Source organism: Plectropomus leopardus, chromosome 1 (genome assembly GCF_008729295.1).
Source record: "Plectropomus leopardus isolate mb chromosome 1, YSFRI_Pleo_2.0, whole genome shotgun sequence".
NCBI lineage: Eukaryota > Metazoa > Chordata > Actinopteri > Perciformes > Serranidae > Plectropomus > Plectropomus leopardus.
The window spans coordinates 27,281,282-27,306,184 of record NC_056463.1 but is presented as its reverse complement, the minus strand read 5'-3'; the positions used below and the strand labels follow the sequence as shown (position 1 = coordinate 27,306,184).

The 24,903-nt window shown below is 37.9% G+C and overlaps 1 protein-coding gene across 1 annotated transcript in view; it reads left to right on the top strand.

Annotated features, from left to right (window-relative positions):
- Positions 1–24,903, top strand: part of LOC121942768 (ras-specific guanine nucleotide-releasing factor 1-like) — a 42,355-nt gene that overhangs the window by 376 nt on the left and 17,076 nt on the right. Inside the window, exons 2-11 of the mRNA XM_042486020.1 lie at positions 11,322–11,428; positions 13,370–13,517; positions 14,281–14,373; positions 17,332–17,585; positions 17,706–17,785; positions 18,873–19,066; positions 20,181–20,290; positions 20,497–20,615; positions 22,746–22,906; positions 23,517–23,580. Coding sequence (XP_042341954.1) covers positions 11,322–11,428; positions 13,370–13,517; positions 14,281–14,373; positions 17,332–17,585; positions 17,706–17,785; positions 18,873–19,066; positions 20,181–20,290; positions 20,497–20,615; positions 22,746–22,906; positions 23,517–23,580 — 1,330 coding nt within the window. The remainder of the gene's footprint in view (positions 1–11,321; positions 11,429–13,369; positions 13,518–14,280; positions 14,374–17,331; positions 17,586–17,705; positions 17,786–18,872; positions 19,067–20,180; positions 20,291–20,496; positions 20,616–22,745; positions 22,907–23,516; positions 23,581–24,903) is intronic.

The window sequence follows — 24,903 nt, the reverse complement described above, 5'->3', positions numbered from 1 at the left end:
CGATCACACGGCAGGCTCCTATAGGTGACTGACTGACGCTGTCAGTGTAATCTATGTCTCTCTCACTGAAACTGCTGGTTGTGTTTCTTCTGGTGGTAGAAACTTGCTTTTATCACAGCGTGGCTCTTTGTGAGAGCAACATTTTGCAAGAGGAGATATTCTCCTACGCACCAAAACCGCAAACGACACAGTTGCTGTTTTTATCCCAACATCTATTTATCACGCAAACAATGTCCCAGAGATGTTCACTTGACGTTCAGTGTTACGTAATGGCGTCATTCTAACTGATTGATTGTCTCGATTCTGCACTAAAATAGCCTCACAGTCTGCCTCAAAGGTAACACATCAAACATACACTGTGGTTTTAAGTGAACACGATGTGAAACTTTGCCAAGACAGTGACAGGTTCCTTATTTCTTTCCTCACGTGCCGTATTTATAACAGCTAATTTATTTTTTTACATAAGAGACTTTATTTTTGGACAAATGTTCAGGGTTTGCAGCTTATATGTAGGGAGCAAACTTAAAATAGCATCCAAACTTTGCCAACAGCAATCAGACTGCACAATACACAACTGAACCAAAACAAAAGACAGCTGAAGTTTCGGTTTCTTCGGCTGTATAATGCTCTTGTGTTATAGATCGCTGTTGAAATGGCTTTTTATATGTACATGGTTGTATGAAAGTGTATGATGTTTGGCGTGTATAAATGTATAAGTGTACAGTTTTAATATAGGATATGATTTATTTTCTGTTCATTATGTAGGCTAAATTTCATGTATAGATAGTTTTACTTTTTTATTGTAAATTCTGCAATTATTCAGTCGTTAACCGTGAGCACGAATGTAAATAAACTCAAACTCAAACTCAGGTTGCCACCTTGCGGAGGAGAGCTGCCCCTTCCCTGTCGTTTTGACGTAGCCTATTGATTTAATTCCTTGTCTTGATATTAATAGCATCCTACCTTGGCAACTGCGTCTCCCCGGTTCGAGCGGCTTGGTTCATTTGATAGCTCTCTCATTATCATGAGACTGTTAACAGCCATGAATGGAGCCCAAACGATGTCCCTGTCACGCTTTTGTTTCTCAGTGCATCCCCCTGTTGGTTTTAATTCCCCGGGAATTTAGTGCCATGGATTAACATGTGTGAGGGCTACACAATGTCCACTGTTGTTGTTTTTATGCCGTGTGACAGGGTCAGAAATAATCTCAGGGAAAGCATGGTCTGGCGAAACAGTTTGGAAAGGTTAGGCAGGCTGCTGCTGCTGCAAGGAAGCAACCTTGTGGCATAAACGCATTTAAGAGGCGGAGAAGTGGTCAAGCTGCTGTGAGCTAGGACTGCAGTCACCTTCTGAAATCTGCTCTGCCAGCTGCAGTCTCTGCTGCTTCCCCTGCAGCAGCGCACATAAAGAATTAAAGTCAAAAGTCAAAGTGATGGGTCATTTCTATCTCTTCAGTTTATGTGACAAACAGGTTGTTGCTGTTTTCGACCAATGCTATTTATATGTTGAATTAGGCAGTTATTGCCATTTTGAGTGTAAGTATGAAAGTTTTCACAGCGAATGTAGGAAAAACTAGACTTAAGGCCTCACAGACATGTTGCATGTTTTACCACACTGTAAAATCTGACAAGTTGATCTCACTTTAAAGTGATTGCCTTTAAAAGAAAAGTGCGTATAACTGGAAATCTATAAATTTATGTTTTCTTTATATCAAAGTGTTAATTTTAGGCCTACTTGAAATTTAGCTGTATATACTTAATATTGTGAAGTTGTTGCAAGCAAAAATGACAAGTGAAACGACCTTGTTCTAAGTGTTGTAAACAAAGTAAGTCTGACTTAACCTGATCATCACAAAGACGATTTTGCCTATATTGAAGTTAAGAGATCTGCGAGTTCTGTTTTCTCAACATGTTTAAGAATTTACAAATATTCTGCAACCAGCAGAACATATCTGTAAAACAATACAATTGTAAATAGTCAGTAAAACTTAAAAAGATTGGTTTAATTTAATGTCTTTTTAAAGATGCAACAATTTCACAAAAATAAGTAAATATAACTACATTTTAAGAAAAGTTAAAAATTAGATATAAAGTCGGCATAAAGTATGATTAATAGTTATATTTACTTACATTTTTCAAGTCAGTCAATTTCCTAGACTTTTTTTAAAATAAAATCAACTTGTCAGATTTTACTAATCATATACCAGAAGTGTGGACTTGAGCCGAGTGCATGACTTTGACTTGAGTCAGACTCAGATCACTCCAATGACTCATGGCATTGGAGTGATTTTTTTTTACTCCTTAAATATACTTTTTGGCATTTTTGTTTTCAACTAAGGACCCCGGGACAAGGGGCGTTGGGGCTCATGATGAGGAACTTAACCCCTTGGAATGTTTTTGAGATTTGAAAAGACAAACTAAAAAGGATGCCCGCAGTATTCTGGACTCACAGGTGCAGGTTTTTCTTCTGGAACCTGTTTAAAATAAAATAGTGTATGATTAAGATACAGCTTAAAAATGATCCAGATCTTAGATTCTGTGCTCTCGTTGAACAACACCTCAGTGTCCTGAGTCCTGCAAAAATGTCTTAACTTCTACCTGGATAAACACAAAATCCCCTACAAATATTAAGTATATCACATCTATCCCAACAACTATGTTTACTGAGTATCTGCCATGTTTCGGCATCTGTTTTTCAATAGAAATAGCATAAAAATGTAATCTATTCCAATTATGTTTGGTAATATACTTACCAAAACGATTTTTGCATATGCCAAAAAAATCAAAAAAGAAAATGACCTAAAAAAAATAATTATTTTATGTATTTCATTAATATTATTTCATATATTTTCTGTAATATAATTTTAAATATAGAGATATTATAATTGTAAATATAATTTTCTGGATATTTGCCCTATTTTTTGGATAATTTTTTTATGATCCTCCCCTCACTTTTTTAAAAACCTTTTTGGAGTTTTTTAGGTAATTTTCTTGTCATCTTCATCTTCATTTCTTGCAATTTGTGGGACATTTCTTGCCAAGTTAAAAGAAATCGAAAAAATTTGCTCAGGTCTCAAAGGGTTAAATTGTCTAGCTTCTCAGTGATGAAAATCTACTATTTTACTGCCCGTTGTCTGGTTCAGATCCCAAGCCATTCTAATATTTTACTGTATAAATTACAAATAAAGCATAGACACATGGTAAATTCATCAGGGCAGACTATTGTACAGCGGCTCTGACAGTGTCTGTGTGTGACTGCTGTACCTGCTGTCACTGTCCCTGACACTGAACTCTGCTGTCACGTCATATTCTTCAAACATTTGCCCTCTGCTCTTTGTTGGCAGAGCTGTCAGGATTAGTATCAGTGTCACCAGGAGGGCGCCATACAGATGTGTCAGCAGAATTTAGATGATTCAGAACAAGTAAATGCTTGTTTATTATACCCTGGACAATTTTTGTCCTGTAACGCAGTCCAATGTAGGTGTTTGGGGTTACAGTCCAGAGCAGGGGAAAAAGACACTGTTTTTTGTTATTTTTATTTCCAACAAGTCCTCCAATCCATAAGACCACATGTGTTCTTTCCTTCTGCTATCTAATGCAGTCCACCGGAGCATTTCCTCAATTAGTGCCCCTATCGGTGGCGGGAGATCAACAAGTCTTCTACAAGATGCAATAAGTTGTATATTAGCATTAACAACCACAGTTTTAAACACATGGTCAACACGGAAACAGTTGCATTTTCATCACAACTATGGTTACCTCCAGAAAAGGGATTATGGATTGGCTTAAAGAAGTGCGTCTGTTACAAACACAAAGTGTCACATACCTCATGTGACATAAAACGTTACGTAGTTAAAAAAAACCCCTCAATATTCACATTTGGTTTTACATGGGACACAAACGGTCGTCTTGAGGGTGAAAGTCCTGTGTTTGGTTGACACACCTTTTTTCTTCCACATGCAGAATTTTGGAGCTCGAGTTACTATGCCACCTGACTACCTCTGTTGCTCCCATAATTATTACTATGGCAACTAGAGGTCACTGCCTAACAATATTGGTCATTATAAACTGCTTGTACAAATGACCGGTGTGGTCATATTTTGATGGACAGTCTCTTTTATTGACAAGAAACATATTACAGTCATGCCAACTTTAACTGCCCTTTTATCTTCCCTTTTTTTAACCAAGTAGTTTTGCTTTATATTAACTGGGTCTTATAGCAGCAGTATGCAACGTTTAGAGCTTATTCTGAGAGTCTGGAGTGAGATTGTCTGCACACGGTTCTCACCACGGAGGATGCTTAGTTGGCAGCCAGCGGAAGAGATGTAGTCCTAGACTCAGACTCAAATCCTGGGCTCGGATTGGATTTAACAAAACGCAGACAACTATTTTGTGTAATAGGTCTTAAAATTTGGTATAAGATGTTTCTGTTACTATTTCCTGTAGTGCGGTTGCAAGTCGGCATTAAGAAGAAGAAGAAGAAGGTGCCTGCAGTGGCAGGGCGTGTCTGTACCTCCCTGTCACGCATCCAGGGTCTGTATGGCTACTCCTCCACCTGCACGCGGGTTCATGTTGCGCGCGCCCCCGGCTGTTTACATGTTCACATTGTTAAGAGGAGCCCCGTATCGTGCAGTTTGCCTTCTCGGATTTAATATCCATTTCGGGAAAGAGCGTCACTTAATGTATCATTTGCAAACGCAAAACTGAGGAGGAGACTGCGACGTCTAACTGCAGACACATGTCACGTTTACACCCATAAAAGTAAGTGAAATGCTTTCGTTAGCTAGCTAGCCGAAGCTAACGTTAGCCTCTGAGGCGCCTCGACCACAAATACACTGGTTTATCCAGAGCTAAACAACACATGGCTACTTTATATGCAGAATTTCTTGCATATAAAGTAGCCATGTGTTTTGTTGTCATCAGACTTTCGAGTGGACAACAGCTGTCTGTCAGATTCGTAGAATATTTTTTATTATTTTGTGTTGGTGTCACAGTTTCATAAGTTTGATGTTATACTGTAATTTTTTTCTGAGTCATTATATTTTTGTTATTAACAGGCGAATGCTTCATGTGGGCTCATTATTATGTTTTTTTTAATGTAACATGGTGCTAACAACATCACTTTTAACATTATTTCTCAGCCATAGATCAATTGTCTGATGGTCCAAAAATATATTTAAACAATTAGATTAATATCAGAAAGGTGCCACACTAGTTGGCAAGGGTTTGAACTAGGGACAACTAATAAGGGCAGTTCTACTTATATCCATACACATTTCTAACAGTAAGAAAAATTGCTTGAAACAAAATAACACATTAACAAAAAAAAATACACACCTTTAACAGGATCATTTATCCAGAAATAGACCAACGGAGGCCCCATGGCCCCTTACAGGAAATTAGAGTTTAACTATTTTATTGTTATGGATATGTAATTGAAGGTGGTATAAAACACAAATGTGTAATTTTCATCAGTCTTACTTTGGAGTGATGACAGTGGTGTCATTTTTGTTTAATGTAGACCTTCTTTTATTTGTATAATAGCTCTTTGAAAATGCATGATAATGACTCATACTTGGGACTTGGACTCAGGTAATGTTGACGTGACTCACACTGGGACCCCTCTTTGGTCACTCAGACTTGGACTTGAACACTGGGGACTTGGACTTGAGAGTTGGTGACTCAGCTACAACACTGGCTTGCAGTAACGGTGCTAAGTCCATAAACAGTGCTAACGATGGCAACAGTGCTGAAAGCTAACATTGTCAACCTGGGGGGTATTCCATCAGCGTAGCTTAAGAAAGCCAAGCTCACCTGAAAAAGCCCAGCTTAAACTAGCACTATCTCCCAATTAAGCAACAAGTCCTTCTACTAACTCAATCTAGCTTCATCTAATCAAGGCTGACTCAAGACAGGCTGCATAGCCTCGCTTTGTGCTCACACCCTGGTGCACACAAGAAGCCCAGAAGAATGGATGCATGAAAAGATGATCTAATAAGTCAGGAAGAAGGAAAAATTAGAGCGCTGTATTTTTCAGAGGCTGAACACACGCTACTGATGGAGCTTTATGAAGAATATAAAGCGGTATATATATATTATAGGGCGTGGGGGTGGGGTATGCTGACAGGCTAAATTCAGAAGTTATACAAGCCTACTTATATTTAATTTGTATTTGATGATAAATGAACAGACAGATAGGCTTAAGACTATGTCTGTATCAGCATAGGTAGGCTAGATAATTTCATGTGTTTAAAATGATTGTGTAGGATTACACAATATATCCTACACAATAGTATATAAAAAATAGGATATAAATAGGAATAATAGGATATAAAAAAAAGAATGGTGATTCACAGTTTTCTACTTTTCTCATGGTGATTTGAATTATGCCCAATTATAGTGCTGAGCCCTCTTCGCCAACTCACTCATGGTGTAAATTATAAACTACCACAAAGATTATAATAACCAGCATAAACCTCCATGTTCTTAAAAGACAAAGTATTGAACACTAACACTACTACTCAGTCCATCACTAGGCATGACTGGAAATGGGGCGTCCACACAACACAGCCTACAGTCTAAAATCTTTAATTTAACATTCATGTTTTGTCACATTGTGAGTATAATGTCTGAAACGTGGGACAAAAGTAAAGGTAGGCTGTTAAACAGACCTGTCTTTTGGTATTCTTTGACATGCAGCTAAACTAAGCTTGATAGTTATCCTGCCATGGAGCACACCTGTCCGGCAGCATAAGTTACCATGGCTACTGAGTGGGGACTCACATAAGCCACATGCATGGAACAGATCTCTCACTTTAACTAGTGAGACTTATCAAAATAAACCAGGCATTTCCTTAATCCACCTTGATGGAATACACCCCTGGAGGAAACCGGAGGGTGGTGCTACGCTTCTGCAACGACACCATCCCGACATCAGTGGTAACCGCTGTATGAGCACAGTGCAGAGCAGCAGGGATTAGCTGATCGGTGGGAAACAGTCGCAGGGACTCGCATGCACTCACTTGAACGTGTGGCTGGACAGAGTGCATAAACAAGGAACACAGAGGCTGGAATTACAGCACACGCAGAGGTAGCATGACTTTACTTTCTGCCTAGGATCTGCTCCGCTATATATTTACATATAAGCAAACAGATGAGAATAGTGTGCATTCACCTCCTTTTACCCTTTTTAAACCTGGAACAACATTATTGTGCTGTGTTCCTTTGACATGGAAATTTGGCAAAGAAAAAGACCTGAAAATTAGTTTAAAAAAAGGGAGATGGCTGTGTACCTGAGCAGGAAGAACAGAGCGGAGGACTGGGCAGGTCAGGAGGCTGCAGCTCTGTGGCTCTGTGATGTCAGGGCCAGACTGTGGCTGGAGTTTTGTTTTTATAAAATGGTGGGGGACCCGGGGACTTTTAAACATTGTTGAAGGGGAACGTCTGCATTTTGCATATTTATTATTTTTTTTAGAAGGACAAAATTGACAAAAGTATGGATTTTTATTATATGTGCCCTTTTTTAATGCGCCTGTAAATATGTTGGAGAGAGAGAGAGGGAGAGAGAGTTATTAGAAGATGATTATAAAAATTCGGGGAAAATACCTGGAAAACTATATTTCTAACAATAATTATTGTAATCGTTTGATCTATTTGATCTCTATTTGAATGTATTACTTTGTTTTTTGAACCTTTTAATTTTTTAAAAATATTTTTCTTTTCTTTTCAGGTCATTTTCTTGTAACCTATTTCTATATTTTCAAAGGAAATCAAGCTGATTTGCTCAGGTTTTAAAGAGTTAACCAAAGCTAGCAGATTATATTCATCATTTAGGTTGTTTTGAAAGTCGCTGACTAACAGATTACTTTTTTGTTTAGTTATGAGACCTTTTCGGTCACTCCCATAGCGTAAACTATTTAACGTTGCTCCCTGTCAAGCCTATTTCCTTAAAACCGTGTCAGGACAAGAGCTCTACTCTGGCGATGAAATATGGACTGAGTGACATCTATGAAAACAGCTGCTCATGCAGGCTGCTCCAGTGAATTTATTTCAGCAGTGAATTAAATGAATTCGAAAGCCTTCAATTAGCATTACACAGTCTTCTGTTCAGCACGTGTTCCTTTACATAATATGTGTCAGGAATAAATTCTCTCACTTTTGTGTGATTTGTGTGGGGGTGTGAAATTATGTGCACACATTTATAAAAATTTGAATATGCATTTGTACAAATATGTGCTTTACATGTGTGACAACTGCACACTTTGTAGAGTGCAATTAATCAGTGTCCATGTCTGTAAAATCTGTTGAGATTTTGTGCATGGCTTGAGGTCTGTATTTGCCTCATTGTGTCCTCCTGCATACGCCAATGTTGATCTATAAAAGGTGAAATGAGGACAGCAGGAGTAATCAATGCTCCAGGTGTCTGAAGGCATACAGATTTCCATTTGACCCTCCCCACTCTGGAAAAACAAAAAGTGACACTTGAGTCAATGAGCAGACTGCAGAGGTCATCTGAGGCAATGCTACTGTAGATTTCTAACACTGAACCTGTCACATATGCAGATTACGACACATTTCCATTGAGTGTGTCAGTAGTGTGTGTGTACATGTACTGTATGTGTGTGTCAGAGCTACAGAAGGAATAGCCGGGCGAGTGCTGGATCTTATCTGTGTGTGACAGGGAGAGGGACAATGCAGCGAATAGATGCCAAGCCAACTGCCACCTTGCAGGGCTACAGTGCTTTTTATAGCCCTCAAGCCTCAAGAAGGCAAAAGATCTCTCTCTCCCTCCCTCTCTGTCTGTCTCTCCGTTCTCATTGTATTCTTTGGAGTGTTCTACTTTTTAAATGTTCTTATTCCCTATTTAGAAGGCGAGCTACATTTAAGCCCACAGTTACTATGGCAACCCCTATTTGCATCTGAAAAAGTGCATTTGAAGGGGCCAACGAAATGTGCAACAACATGCCACGGCATTGTGCTTCACTTAGCAAGTACAGCAAATATGGGCATATGAGAAATGTGAGGTGGTGAGGGGAAGAGAGAGGGGGGCGAAGAGGAAATGCTTGCACTTATATAAACAAATATACAAATAATGGAAGGACAAAGGATGCTGATTCAACAATAGTCTACCACTTATCTCCATATTTTGTGACCTGACTGTGAGTTTAAGAATCTATTTTAGACCTCATTCAACAATGCAGTAATGGATTTCTCGTATAATCTCAAATTGTAGGTTTTTCAGTAAAGAGTTGCCAAGAGTGGCCAATGTAAAGTAATCACAGTAATTCTCAACAATATCTGCATCCAGAAAATACGCAAAGAACAAAAACCTGTGAAAGCTGGTCAATGTGTTGGAGACTACATGGATGTATCTGTGCATCAGTAGTGGTCCATTAAATCTTTGGCACCATGGAGTATCAATATTCCAAATATATTTCCAATTGCTTTGAAATGTGTAGTGTCTGTTAATGCATTTTTTAAAAAATTTTATTATTTAAATTTTAATGAAACTCATTACACTTTCCGTTTACTCCTGATGGATCAAATTATACAGTGGAGTAACATCACCATTATATAGTTTAACAATATGTCCACCTGAGGTGTAGATCTAATTAGCCCAAAAATGAAGCAATGTCTGACTGGATAACAGACTGTGTGTTTCTTTTTCTGAGAATGATTTTTTTTAAAAAAGAGATTAATACGACATATAAAATATTTTATTTTCCTATTTTGTGTACTATCAGTGCTTTATTGTAATTTCCATATTTTGTCACCTTTGTTAAATGTGCAAATCCGGTTTGAAGCAATAGAAAGCACCACCACAAAAAAGAGATATAATAATGATATTATTATTATTACACATTGGTTGTGTCTGTGGCACATCATAAACAATAAAGAAGAAAAGCTAACATCAACAAAACTCAAGAATAACCTAAAAAACCTCAAATAACAGTAATCTAAACAGGCTTTTGGGAGGAAATTTTGGAGGGACAGAACTGTGAAAGAAGCACTGTCAGCACTAATCACAAATGAGTGTACAAAAATCTGTTTTATTTAACTGTGTTTTACAGTAGTGTTTTTGTGTTCTGTAGCAGACTCTTGAAGATGTCATTTATTTCAAATCATGTACAGAATAAATTCTCGCAAATAAAAAAAAAAAAACTCTTGAAGTATAAAGGTGATTAAACAATTTTAAACAGCTTTTTGGAGTTGTTACAGAGGGTCGGGTTCTTCGTGGCTCCAAACAGAGCGTGAGTGTAGCTGATGTATATAAACTGTATATTCTGACTCTGTAAGAGCAAAACGAGTGGAAAAAAACCCAATGATGGGTTTTCTAAAGCCTACTCAAAAGAAACCCATCTTTATTTAAAACAAAATTAGATCGGCCACCATTATCATAATCATTAAATGTGTTTAATCTTTTCTCTCTCCCAGGTGAAATTAAACACCTTTTGTTCATAGATTTCAGACAAGGATTTACTACGGGCCACGGTGTTTCATTCACCGAGGGATAATGTCTCTGTGGCAAAAAAATGTGGTGATGTGGAGCTAAATATAGCTGCCTAAAAGGCTTGACACACCAGCTCACAGGAAGCGGGAGATGGGAAGCACATTATTGACAAAGGCCCATTCTGCTGCTCATCAGGAAATATGGAACATTACTCTCCTTCACAAGTGATTTGCTCTTGGCATTTCGGAGGGATAAAAAATCCAATATATTGGATTTGTGGGGGTCTATTTACAATGCATCAGTGTTATATAATTTGATGTGTTTCCACCACAAATAGGTTGTCTGTGCTGTTATTGCAATGACCACCACTTTGTAGATTTGAGGATTTGATCTGATGAGCTTATTAAAAAACAATTCCACATTTTCCATAATTGGCGTAACTGGACCTTTAAGGCTGTAGGGTCACTGGAGATAATTGGCTGGGGAGGTAAAAACAAGTGAGGATGTAGAGGTGCTTGTGTCACTAAAACACAGCTAAATCATTGGGACAAAAAAAACCAAAATGTGGCGTCGGTGGAGAGGCTTCCTCCAATTCAGAGGTGAGTTGCCAGGTTACAGGCAGAATACACAGAGGCTTTATAATGAATCTTTCACGACGTTTCCCTCAGGATCTCTCTCTCCCACTCATTCACACACATGGACATGCATCTGTGTATACATGCAACTTCAAATTCAACAAGATGAAGGTTTAGGAAAAAGCCGTCCAGTGAAGAAAAATCATGCAGAGTTTTCCAATGCATAGGTTAAAAACTAAAACCCTTTGAGTGCTAAACGAATACTACGTGTTGATGCTGTCTCTTGTTCTTTTTCAGTACTACTTTATCGTCACGTTTAATCATGACAACCAGAAGGCTTTGGAGCTGCGCACAGAGGACGTCAAAGACTGTGACGAGTGGGTGGCTGCCATCACACAGGCCAGGTACCTCTCACACATGACCTCTCACCAACATACACACATTCAGCTGAGGTTCAGTCTGAGGATTTGCTGAGTATGTGTGTGTGTGTGTGTGTGTGTGTGTCCTGTCCATATGAAATTTTAACAGTTTTTAAAGCCTTTGGGACTGAAAAATTGTACCAAGATTAGCGTGTAACTTACCAATTGTTTGGGAGTCATCAAAATCACCAAAACTGGAGATACAAGGTTTCCTGTGAGTTAGAGGAGGCTACAGAGAACCCCATCGTCATCACGCCGAGCAGCGCAGAACACGGCTTTACAGCCTCTGAGGGGTGTTGTCATGATTGTAATGCATGTTTTATCCTAGCAATAGATTTTTACTTCTTGTGATTACATTTAGGCTTCAAAAATCCCGAAAGTTGTGTTCATATGTGAAGATTATCTTTCTGAATAGAACAAGTATCATGAACGTTTGTTTACCACAGAGTTTATTTTCGGCAATACTAATCCAAAATCCGGGGGAACCAAGGCAACGTTAGCTTCTAGTTTGGCCTACAAAAAATCTCACCCCAGGGGGAGCTAGCTTATTAGCTACTCATCTGCAGCACATTTAGGCAGCATGCTAATGTACCTGCAAATATCACACAGGTGTGGTTAGAAGCTGGTGTGGTCCTCAGTACCACTGACAGCACGCTGTCTGCCCAGGACATGTAAGCTACAGCAGTTGGATGCTTTGTCTTGTCTTCTGAAAAAATACTACCAGTACTTTGACACTATTTTTGTCAAAAAATAGGGATGCTTGAATATGATTTCAAGTACACTTAAAAAAAATGTGATCCACTGTCCTCAGGCACAGCATTTCTTTGAGCTAAATGAATGTTGGCGTTCTGATGTTTAGGTAATGTTTACTAAGGTCCTCTCCTTAGTTTAGCGTGCTAGTATGCTTACATTTCAGCTACTTGTATAGTACAAGTATAGGACTAAAAAAAGACTCAATAGATGATGATTCATCCCCTTGAACCCTCAAATGTTTAACAACTTGATAGCCTTTTTTCTTGATATTTTCTTTTTTTCTTTTATTTCTTTTAGTGGTGGACATTGTCAACCCTACAACCCTGCTGCTAGTCTGGCTAAAAAACAAATTTGTATTAGCTTCAAAAGTCACATTTAGCTGACTGCTAAGGGCTGCAACAGAATGTTACCAACCACAATAGTAATTTGATAATTTGGTATCCCTGTCCTCTTCAATATATTCTTCCAGGCATCAGCTTGTCACCTGACAGAGAGAATCTCAGAGAATAGAGTTGCAGAAGTTTGTCAATTCAGACACACATTAACTCTCCCACCATACTTCTCTGCTGTAAAATGATTTAAGATTCAGAGACAAAAGAGGGTCATGAAAGCCAAGCGATACAATCACTCTAAAAATGTCAGCAGTGTGCATTTGTCTGGCGAAAGGTCAATTGATTGGACTTATTGAAGATGACATTGATTAGTGTTCAGTCAAGGCAGCAGCACTTGCTGTACAGGAGTTGACCTGTAAGCATGTAATACTCAGCAGGGCTGTGAAAGTCTGTGTTTACACATCATCACATTGCTTTTATAGAGGTTTCTGGTGTCTGGATAATGCTTTGAATGTATTTTTTTTACTACTCATTTAATTCAGCACATTTTCACTTTAAGGCTGTTTTGCAATGTTGAATCAAATTAAACTAAAACCCTTTGTTGAACTGGATAATGCTCAGAATAATCGCTTATGCAGAGGCAGGCTTTACACATGGTTTGCTAAGCCTGCAAGTATTTGAAGAATCGGTTGCATAAGTGCCTGCGCTCGGTGCGGACGTAAGGTCTGTGGTTCAAATCTATGCTGATCAGAGGGCTGCTTCTGCTTTGATAAATCTATGGAGAGCCCATGAAACATGCGTTAATGAGGTACTTACAATGTCTGTGTGTGTGTCTGTATAGTTACAGGAACCTGGCGACAGAGCATGAGAGCCTCATGCAGAAGTATCTCCATCTACTTCAAATAGTGGAGACGGAGAAAACGGTTGCCAAGCAACTTCGACAACAGATAGAGGATGGGGAAATCGAGATAGAGCGGCTAAAATCAGAGGTAACTTGCCTTGTAATTTCATGCTAGTAATACCTGTGAGTCTGTGTTTTGTGTTACTGTGTGGCACACAGTGGAGACAGAGGGAGAGAAGATGGCAGTGAAAGTAGTAGTCCGGCACTGAGTAGAAAGACCGAAAGGGCAGTGGACAAAGGTCACGACCCAGATTCTAACCATAAGGTTGTGAGTTCATGGCGAGCGATGCATCTTGCAGCGCCTCCGTGTTGTCCTTGTTTGAGACTCCGAAATACTGTTGAGTGTTCTGTATCCTAATTATTCAGTCTAAACTAGATCAAATGCACCTCTCTTTAATGTGCTAATGGTTGGCTCCAATTGAATCGAATGTTTTCAATATGCATGAATCAGCTTCTATTGTACCTGATACTGCAGCCTGCAACACAAAATGATAATCAACTGTCTCACTTTTCTAAAACGTGTAGAAGCAATGGATTTTGGTTTGTTTTGTCTATTTCAGTCCTTTATTAAAAGCTTTTCTCCTCTGATCTATTCTTATTCATACACTCTGTCAGTCTAATGGAGTAAATGAAACAGGGCTGAATAAAATAAAATAAAACATTTTGATGCAGCTGGTACAGTTTGTTTATATGTGATTTATTTGAAACCAGCTAATGGACAGTACAGTTGAACAAAAAAAAAGTTAAAAAAAAACAACCATTGAACCACCACGGGTATAGCTTTACACAGTGTAAAGTACTCGTCTTTGTCCACTCGGTCAATACAATGTCTCATATGTGCTGAATTCCAGATCGCTGGCCTGCTCAAGGACAATGAAAAGATCCAGTCAAATCCAGAGGTACCTCCCAGTGAAGACGACACAGAGATCAAGAAGATTAAAAAGGTGAGATCTGACGACTTTCGTGCTTTGCAGTTTTAAAGGAGAAAGCGTGACTCACTCTTTTTTTCTTTATCAAGAAAAATTAAAGCAGCAGTGCTAAGACCAAATTGAGAGGGGGACAAGGAGGGAGGGCAAGTTTGATCGGTTCCAGCAGGGATACGTATGCTTTCTGAAATAGTTTTTTTAAACGCTACATCATCTCTTGGCACCTGCGGGTTTTATTTTTAACCTTCATTTATTCAGGGAAGCTCACACTCGCTTTCACAGCAGGGAGCTCCTCATCCACTACAACCACCACCTTGTTCTGTCTTCAGCTCGCCTAAAGCAGCTGCCTGCTCCTTAATATAGCTGGAGAGTTTGGAAAGTTTTGGAGAGCCAGTTACTTTAAAGTTTTGAGAACTTACGTGACATTCGTACAGATAATTATCACCTGATTCTGCACTTCCTGTTAGCTGTGTGTTTTAGGCTGGATTGCATCAAGTAGGATCATTTTTTAACCTGATTTACGTTTAAATTCTATTGTACCACACTTTAAAACTTGCTTAAATCAATAAAGCTTAAATTAAATTTAAACCTTTCTTTAAATGTCAGATTAGTTTTTTTTTCTTTAAACCTACATTAAATTTAATTCTGTTGCACCAAAACTTTAAACTCGAATTTAAACAGTGATCCTTGGTTAACGTTACTCCTACAGTTAAACATTTTAACTTTTACAGTGCCTGCCTTTTTTAGCTGATTGAGCAAAATAATCAAGTTTCTTGAGGGAAGTCAACTTACTGACTTTTATGAAGATAATGAATTTTTGTCAAAATACAGGTTCACCAAGGAAACTGTTTTGAAGACGAACAGGAAGATTGGGCAACCAACATAGCAGCGACAGACAGAAATGTTGTTTTCTGTTTTGTTACTAAAAATCTTCTATGATTTGACAATGTCATTTTATTAATTCGGCCAACAGGTTTTTCTCAAAGGATGAGAAATTTTAGCCTCTCTACCGAGCCTCATGAGTCATGAATCTAGGAACTTTGGAGCTAGCTAGCAAAAATGTAACAGCAGCTGTTTAGAAAGTTACACCCCCCCACGTCTCTTTTATATTTACGAGGGGCATACAACAAGCTGATTATGTATGTAAATATTTGTTAATTAATTTATTAATTAAGTAAAATCTGACACTTGTCCCTATTGATTAAATTCTGTTTAAATAATTAAACCTAACTTTCCTAAAGCAAGATTAATTTTTAATGTTGCAACAGAGCTGTGCTTGATTTTATATCTGTAGCAATTATTTTAAACCTAGTTTTACTAAACTCTGGTTAAAGCTAATCTTAGATTAAAATAATCCCTGTTTGTGCTACCCATCCTCTCAGTTCAGTGTTTCGGATTTAGCTGGCCCACAACTTTTCTGTTATGGTTCACTCTCTATGCTCTCAGTGCCGTTTCCAGTTGCAGCAGGTAGCTGATTCACACACTCACTAACAAACAGCAGACAGACAAAGATAGCAACGAGGTGGTGCAACCTCGACCAGTTAAAGAGGTAGCCCACATTGTTCTCAGGAGTTAGTGTAGTCCAAAATAAAATTTAAAAGGGAAGGAAAATTGGACTCATATTTGTAAACAGGCAAGTTTTGGTGGCAACACTGGAAATTTCTCTCGTGTTAACACAGTTAAGCCCCAAACCAGGGGTAGCTTTAGCTTGTCGTCATAGCAGTGACTGGTGCTGAGGTTGTTACTTAAAAAAAAGTAATTTATTACACATTAGGCTACTTGTTACTTGTAAAAATAAGACCACTAGTTACATTACTTTTACATCACTCAACAACCTTAGATGTGCCTTAGACGCATTATGATGTAATGGCAAGTTAATAATATAACAATGGCTCCAGTATGTAGGATTTAGGGGTAGCTATTGGCAGAAATGGTTTTCTTAGCAATGATTTCATTAGTTTATAAATGACCTGAAACCAGGAACTGTTGTGTTTTCATTACCTCAGAATGAGCCCTTTACATCTAAAAATGTCAACAAAATAAACAAAATATTTTATTGACAAAATAACAATATTTGTCTTAAATACAGTAGTTAATGGAATACTAAAAAGTGATGTGACTCTATTGGATTCCACTCCCCCCGACCTTATTTTAGATAAAATACTGTACACATGATGACATCAGTGTATTATAGCCCTAACTATTGTCAGGAAAACAATACTACTACATAAGAAAAACAGGAAAAAGGTAAATATTTCACAATAGTTAAATCCCCTAACACAACAGATATCACTGGAAAAACATTCAGCTCTACAGTCAAAAAAAACTGAACAATTCGAAAAAAACATATTCAACAATTCTCATCTCCATCACATTACCGGTGAGCTGATGCCACAATACATTTATAAATGTAAACACAACTGTGTAGCTGTGGAAGTTAATGGAATAAAAGGAAGGGAAAAGAGAAAGAGAGTTTAAAAGAAAAAAAGTGTGCGTGGGTAGACACGCGTACAAAGAATTAGTAACGCCAAAACAAACTCATCCTGCATTGTCATGAAATGTAACTAAACTCAAGCAATCAACACTCTATTTGTTTACTTGTTTGTTTGTTTATTACTTTTAAAAGCATTTTTATGTTTATAATTGTTGTTGTTTTGTTGTTGTTTTCTTATGTCTATCCAATATTCAACCCCATAATACTGCTTTGTTGTATTTGGTTATATGAATGCACTAAATGGTGAATAAAGGGTTTAAAAAAATCATGGCCATCCAGAGAAAATTAGACATCTCTAACCTTTCCCTAAAGGTGTAGGATAAGTTGTAGGACTAAATATAGAAAAGAAAATAAGTACTTAATACACTAAACCCCTTCCAAAATCTACTGGATTACCTCAGTATAGTCACAAATGCTGCATTCACGCACACATGCAAACAAAGGTAGCTTAACTTTTGTGCGCTAACCTTTTTTTATCACAGGTGCAGAGTTTCCTGCGAGGTTGGATTTGCCGCAGGAAATGGAAAACCATCATCCAGGACTACATCCGTTCACCCCATGCCGAGAGCATGAGAAAGAGGAACCAGGTGGTGTTTAGCATGCTGGAGGCCGAAGCCGAATACGTCCAGCAACTCCACATCCTGGTCAACAACTTCCTGCGGCCGCTCCGCATGGCTGCCAGCTCCAAGAAGCCGCCCATCACTCATGATGATGTCAGCAGCATCTTCCTTAACAGGTGGTGAGACTGGTCGTGATAGTGGTGTGACTTGGCACAGTGGGAGCTGCCAACAGTTGTGAACAAGAGAGGGAAAAAACAATAGCTCATGACGACCATTTTGCTTATTTGTTTTACCAGTGAGACCATCATGTTCCTCCATCAGATCTTCTACCAGGGCCTGAAGGCACGGATAGCCAGCTGGCCAACACTGGTGCTGGGTAAGAGACACAGAGATTACCCCTCAGTGACCCATACGGTACAACATTGGACCTGTTTTTGCTGAGATCTGAAAGGGTCAGTTGAATCCAAAACATCAAATGAAAAAAGATATTGTAGGTTTTTTAGATATCGTCCTGTGAGACTTTTGCCACCAACCCAGTAACTATAATGAAGGATGGCTAGTGGCACTTAAAGCGTCTAAAACATCACAAACAATGTCCTCTTTTCCTTACATGATTCACACTGTAAATAACATAATTATTTTGCACTCATGTACAACCTGTTTCATCGTTTAAATTAAGGTGTAAGGATTTCACGGTCAAGATTAATTCAGATCAGTAAAAAAACACATACCTGCTTTTTGAATTAAAGAATTTTCAGGAAGTTTTGCTAACATAGAGCAACTGACTCTTTTTCATGAAGAATGATTTAAAGGAGCAGTGTGTAGGATTTAGGGGGATGTAGGGGCATCTGGTGGTGAGGAATACAGAGTGCAGCCTACTGAGACATCTTAAATTCCTTAAGTGTTGATTGTTTGGGAGTTTTTTTACCAGGAATCAAATTATCTGCAGAGTTCTCTTCCTCTCTGAAAAAAACAATTTTGCATTAAAAATCAGTAAGTTTCACTGCTATTTAGCCCATTATGAAGGGGTTTCTAACTATACTTGCCGATGCAAAGACACGAATGGCCCTATCTGTCTTGATTTGTCTGCTCCAGGCTACTGTAGAAGCACGTCAGACTCCATAGACAGGAACCTGCTCCCTATGTAGATATAAATGGCTCATTCTAAGGTGATGAAAACACAACAATTCTTATTTTCAGATGATTATACACTTAGAAAACTCATCATACGTATTATATTATATTCAATTTTCGCCAGTATATCCCTCTAAACCCTACACACTGGACCTTTAAACAAAAAAACTTGTGTTTTTAGCTTCTGCTCATTGGTTGTTTATGTTTCCGTGGGTTATCTTTGTTAGATAAAATATTCTATGATCAGTACACACGACTTAACATTGTGAATGAATAAAAAAAAACAACTCATTTTATACTCATGTAGATTTCTTTTTTTTTGTCTATAGCTGACCTGTTTGACATATTGCTGCCCATGTTGAACATCTACCAGGAGTTTGTGAGGAACCACCAGTACAGCCTGCAAATCCTCGCCCACTGCAAACAGAACAGAGACTTTGACAAGCTGCTGAAGCAGTACGAGTCCAAGCCTGACTGTGAGGAGAGGACACTGGAGACCTTCCTCACTTACCCCATGTTTCAGGTAAGATTCCAGATTCCAGTATAGATAACTGCTGTATTATTAGTGCATCTTTTTTTCAGTGCATACATGAAACGTTTCTTCGCCTTGCAATCCAGAACCTTCCTACAAAATCTGATGCGACAGCTGTTTTTTTTATTTTTATTTTTTATTTCTGACTTTTTATTAGGTTAAACCAACAACTGTAATGATTTTAAAAATTGCACAGTGCCAAAATGCCTCATACCTCCATGTTTTGCCAAAATCACACAGTGTTGTCTCACATATCAATTATGAGTTAGACCTTTATTATAGCATAAGGCAAATTCCTTTAGTTTGTATACATAGTTGTATTTGTTTGTTGTTGATGAGATTGATGGAAGCCGCATGTAATTTAGACACATGGTCATTTGACAGGCCGAAAAATTCTGGAAGATGGCGTGTAAGTATAAAAATGTTGTCAGTTAAATGTGGTGCCCCCATCAGGGCAACAGGTGTAACTTTCAAAAACACCAAGATGCATCAATGCAATATCTTTGCAACTTTTATATAATTCACTAATGTAAAAAAAAAGATTAAATTATGGACTTGCCTATATTAGGCAATCAATGTATTATTTGTGTGAAAAAAGAATAATTTCAAGTTTTTAACAACCATTATGAGATGTCACCATAGAAATTTTGTGATGAAATGAACAACTTGTCCTTTGTTTCCTGATCATCAGTAATGACATGATGTGCAAACAGTTGTAGCACTTTTGCACAACAGTCTGTGCTCAAATGAACTGAAGTTTTCATAGCTACATCAACAGCAGAACAGTGACGCTGAGAGACAGTTTTCAAGACATAAAAGTAGACATTGTGGTAATAAAGTGTTTCATGGTGAAAGTGTCAGTATCATTAATTCTCTGGTTAAAGAGATAATCTTCCTGCCTCTCACTCAAACTCTGGATGGGCATCATGACCAACTTATTACCAGTCCAAGGCCATTTGAGTCAAGCTGCTTGACACTGTTTTTTAAAAAATATTGAAATCTCTCGATCCTTAAAAAAGTCTGAAGTGCACAATTTAACACTAAAAGATCAAAGATACCAGTTTCAGGAAGTGTTGAAATATCAATCTCTCTCTTTCTTTTTCAGATTCCTCGTTACATCCTAACGCTGCATGAGTTGCTGGCTCACACTCCCCATGAGCATGTGGAGAGAAACAGTTTAGACTATGCCAAGTCGAAACTGGAGGAACTTTCCAGGTAGATCTGCTGTCTGTTAGTCAAGCAAATGAAAATAAAATGAACATTTTACTTTGGTATTTGTTACAACTTAAAGAGTATGAATGATTGGATTCAGAGATGTGTATCAGACTGATATAGTGATTTTGTTAAGGGAGGCTCTACTATCACTGAATTGAACAAACAACTTTAACTGTGAAGTACATGTATTTATTTTGTCCTTTCAGAATTATGCATGATGAGGTGAGCGAGACGGAGAACATCAGGAAGAACCTCGCTATAGAGCGGATGATTGTGGAAGGCTGTGAAGTGCTGCTGGACACCAGTCAGACATTTGTTAGGCAAGGTAAGTAAGAGGAGTTGTGAATGTTTATTTTTTGTTATGTCACTCTGATTGCTGACTTAATGGTCAGTACAGACAATTGTAGTAAATGAAGACCGAAGCTCATTCATTTATTTAAATGTTTAGTTTATCTAATTAAGGAGGCCACATCAAAACCCATAATACTTAAAGAAAAACACACAACCAGCTCTGGGCAATTTACTTGGAAACTGTAAATGATTACTTATTGCACATTATACTCGATGAAGAAGTAATTACTAATGACTGTACTAATTAGCCAACTGCGAAAGTAACTATGTTACTCACTGTTACTCAGCCTATCTCTATCAAAGGCGCTTCTAAAAAACTCCAAATCCCCAACACAGAACTTTTGGTGGTAGAAATTAGAAAGAGAGATGTTGGAGTTTAACTAGTGCTACAATATGGAGGGAACAATTGACCATCCAGCAGCTGGCTTAGCCTTCGTGACTGTACACAGTTTTGCTTTTTCTACTACAACCACCACCTGTATGACAATGCAGAAGGAAGTGTGCATCCACCCTAGCTGACCTAGCACCACTGAGCTAGCTAACATGACAGCTCAGCTGGGGAGGCAACCATCTTGAGCTGTGACAAGCAAAAACCACTCCTCCATGAGTAGATGCACTCTTCCTTCTGCACAGTGCTATGGTCTGTGGGTGTAGTTCAGTAGAGAGAAAATAGTTCCTACGTGAAACTGCTCCCAACAAGGTCTGTGGATTATCTTTAGTTACTGCATCTGGAAAGAAACATCACTGTTGAGTTTTTCAAATGCATTTGTCTGGTGCTTTAAGCATCACAAACCGAGTGCCATCTAGTTCCATTATATTCCATTATTATATACATATACTGTATATATATCTTAGAGAGGATATATATTACATGTACTGTAAAGTCATGTGTTATCCAACGCTGCATGCAACAAAGCCGGGTTTAAAAGGAAAATATTATTGATTATGACCTTTGATTTTCTTTTGGAAGCCATTAAAACCATAAGGAGTCATTATGACAGTGTTGTCATGGAGAATGTTTCATGAGTGAGCAAAGAGTATGACTTCAAGTCAAAACACAAATGCACAAATATGTACTCTTATATGAAATTGAAGAGTGATAAGCATCATCACCTGTGATGGACTTTGTCATCCTACACAGTGTCAAATGTGAAAAACAACACACCTGAGGGGTCGCTGTCATAAAAAGCAGAAATGTATTACAATTAAATATTAATCCTCAGACATACCTTAACCCACTAAAACCTGGGCAAATTTTCTTAATTCTATTTCAAAAACATGGAAAGAAGGCAATGAGCAGTTTAACAAGAAATAGCCCTAAAATTAGCAAGAAATGAGTAGCCCAAATAGTTGCAATAGAATTCCCTGAAAATAAGCCAAAAAAAAGAAGCAGACCTCAAGAGAGTTTTTTTTTTTTTTCGTTTTTTCTGTAACATAATTTTGATATAATATTATGAATATAGTTTTCTGGACGTTTTCCTTTGTTTTTGGATAATATCTAATGATCCCACCAGCTAATTTTCACATCAATCCAGCGCAAGAAAACTGATGTTGATCCAGGTGTTAAAGGGTTAAACCATTTCTTCGCACATCTCTACTGCGTCTTTTTTGTCGTGGTGCATCACATGTACTCTCTCTCAGATGTTTCACACCTTCCACCATCTCTGCATTGATTACTGATGCACAAACACATGCCTGATTTGTATTTCACTGTATCTGCTATCTACAAACAGAAATCTAAATGTTTACACACACACAAAGTTTACTCCTGAAATTAACAGACTTAGTAGGAGCAAAGGAGCAAATGTTTTTTTACATATGTCTTTAAACTTTACACCTGATAGTACGAGAGTGTCAACAATGTGGTACAGGAAAAGCTGGGTATCGTTTAATTATTTCCACTAAAAAAAAGCTCCAAAAGATTAAAAACCAATTATAAGATCAAGGTCAAAGTCAAATTTGATGTGTTCTCTTTCATGTGTGTGTGTGTGTGTGTGTGTGTGTGTGTGTGTGTGTGTGTGTGTGCGTGCGTGCGTGCGTGCGTGCGTGCGTGCGTGCGTGCGTGCGTGTGTGTGTTTGTTTGTGTGATGCTGACACTCCACAGGGTCTCTGATCCAGGTGCCGATGAGTGAGAAAGGGAAGATTACTAGAGGCCGACTGGGCTCTCTGTCACTGAAGAAAGAAGGCGAGAGACAATGTTTCCTCTTCTCCAAACATCTCATCATCTGTACACGCGGCTCCGGGGGAAAACTTCACATCACAAAGGTACAATAGGATTCTAATCAAAGACAACAAAATAAATTGAGATAAATTTATCTTCAATTACCCCACAAAACAGATCAAACTTCAAAAAAATGGTGGGAGCTAATTCAAGCAATTTAGGAGTTTTGAATTCACAATTTCCATGATTGAGTTCTTACATTTTGCCCAACTGTTAAGCAGTATCAGCTCTTTATATGTAATCCCAAAACAGTCTTAAAATTTTCTGTCAGTTATTGGTATGTTTTAAGTATGTATTTACATTAGCAAGCACACAGTATAATATACAGATAAACAGGAGCTGTATCATTTGTAAATAAAAGTACACACACAAGGCACTGACCAACATGTGATGTAGCTTGTTAATCACCACTTATATTATAATATACATAGGATATTAATCATTTAGTTTATCTTCTTTTTGCCAGAAAATATTTTAATCACATGTGATTAAAACACAGTGTTAGCCCACAGTTTTAATGGTCCTTATGAAGACATTCACAAAGTCTATACCCTTTCAACAGCACTTTTTTCTTTAAACTATACAGAAGCCTCCACTGTCTGTTAGCTGCTAACAAACTGCGTGTGACCTTGTGACCTTTCAACCCTGTCACAGAATGGAGTGGTTTCGCTCATAGACTGCACACTGATGGAGGAGACAGAGGGGACGGATGATGAGTGTAAGTTACAGTATAATCAGAAGTTTCTTAATATACATATAGAAGTTTATGTGTGCTGTATGCTGCAGTAAAGATAGAGCTGTGCAGTTTTTCTGTTATTGTATTGTAGCTCTTTAACCCTTGAAACCTGGATTGACACCACATTTCATGTGCTGTATTCAGATATCATTTTGAAAGTATTTAAACTTTTGAAACCTGAGCAAAGCGGTTTGATTTCTTTCAAAAACATGTTAAAAAAGGCTTGCAAATTTCAAGAAATTTGTACATTTACTTTTTTTTAAAAGCTAGGAAAAAATTCCAGAGAAGTACATCTTAAATTATCATAATTAATATTTTCAAAACTACCCATATAGAAATATATATAGAAATTTTAAGCATTTTTCAGGTCATTTTCTTGTACTTTTTTTTTTTTTTTAACTGATTTCTTGCTGATTTCTGGGCCAATTCCTCTGAAGTAGCTTACTGCCTTCTTCCTTTGTTTTGGAAAAAAATCAAGTCAAACCACTTTCAAGTCAAAGTGGTTTCAAAGGGTTAAACTATTGGACTTGGCATCACCTCCTCTGAATCATCGCAAACGTTACCAAAGACAAACCTGCTGCAAACTGAAAAGGAAAAGGTTACTGCTCTCTGCAAGCAGTCACTCCCACAGTAACTGTTGTGTTGGGGATAGCTTAAAGTGAGCACTAACAATGAATCAGTACAATAAAACTGCAGATAAATAACATGTTACGTTGTTTTTCTGATGAGTAAAGTTATTTCATTGGAGCAAATTTTATGCAAATGACTATTCTCCATAATAACTCTGTTTACATGACTATCCAGGGAGCGCTGTAGACTTCTGTTCTACCAGGATATTGTTTCTTGACTCACCACCATCAAATTGAAACAAAACATTCACTTTCATAATTGTTGAATGGTTGAAACACTGTTGGTTGCACATGATTTAATCAAGAAAACAGCAAAGGATCAGTGAGAACAGTGAGAGTTGTGCTTTTATGCCACTCTTTCTAAACCAGAGGCAGTAGATGGAAAACACATATCTGCTGCCTTTAGATGAATGTAGAGATTTAATCTTCAAAGGAGAAGCCTGTCATACACAGTGCTAAGGCAGATTTCTTAACTGGTAACACTCAGTCATTCGTAGCTCAATGTGGAAAACTTTACTGACATTATTTATACACTTACAAAATACACTTTAATTTCTAAGGTTGACCTTCATAGTGAGGACTGAAGACCACCAAAACCTCAACTGGACTCTTTGTTACAGAACTTATTGATATTTCTTCTCTCTTGTGCTGTAATTTTTTCTTAATTTTCAGGCAG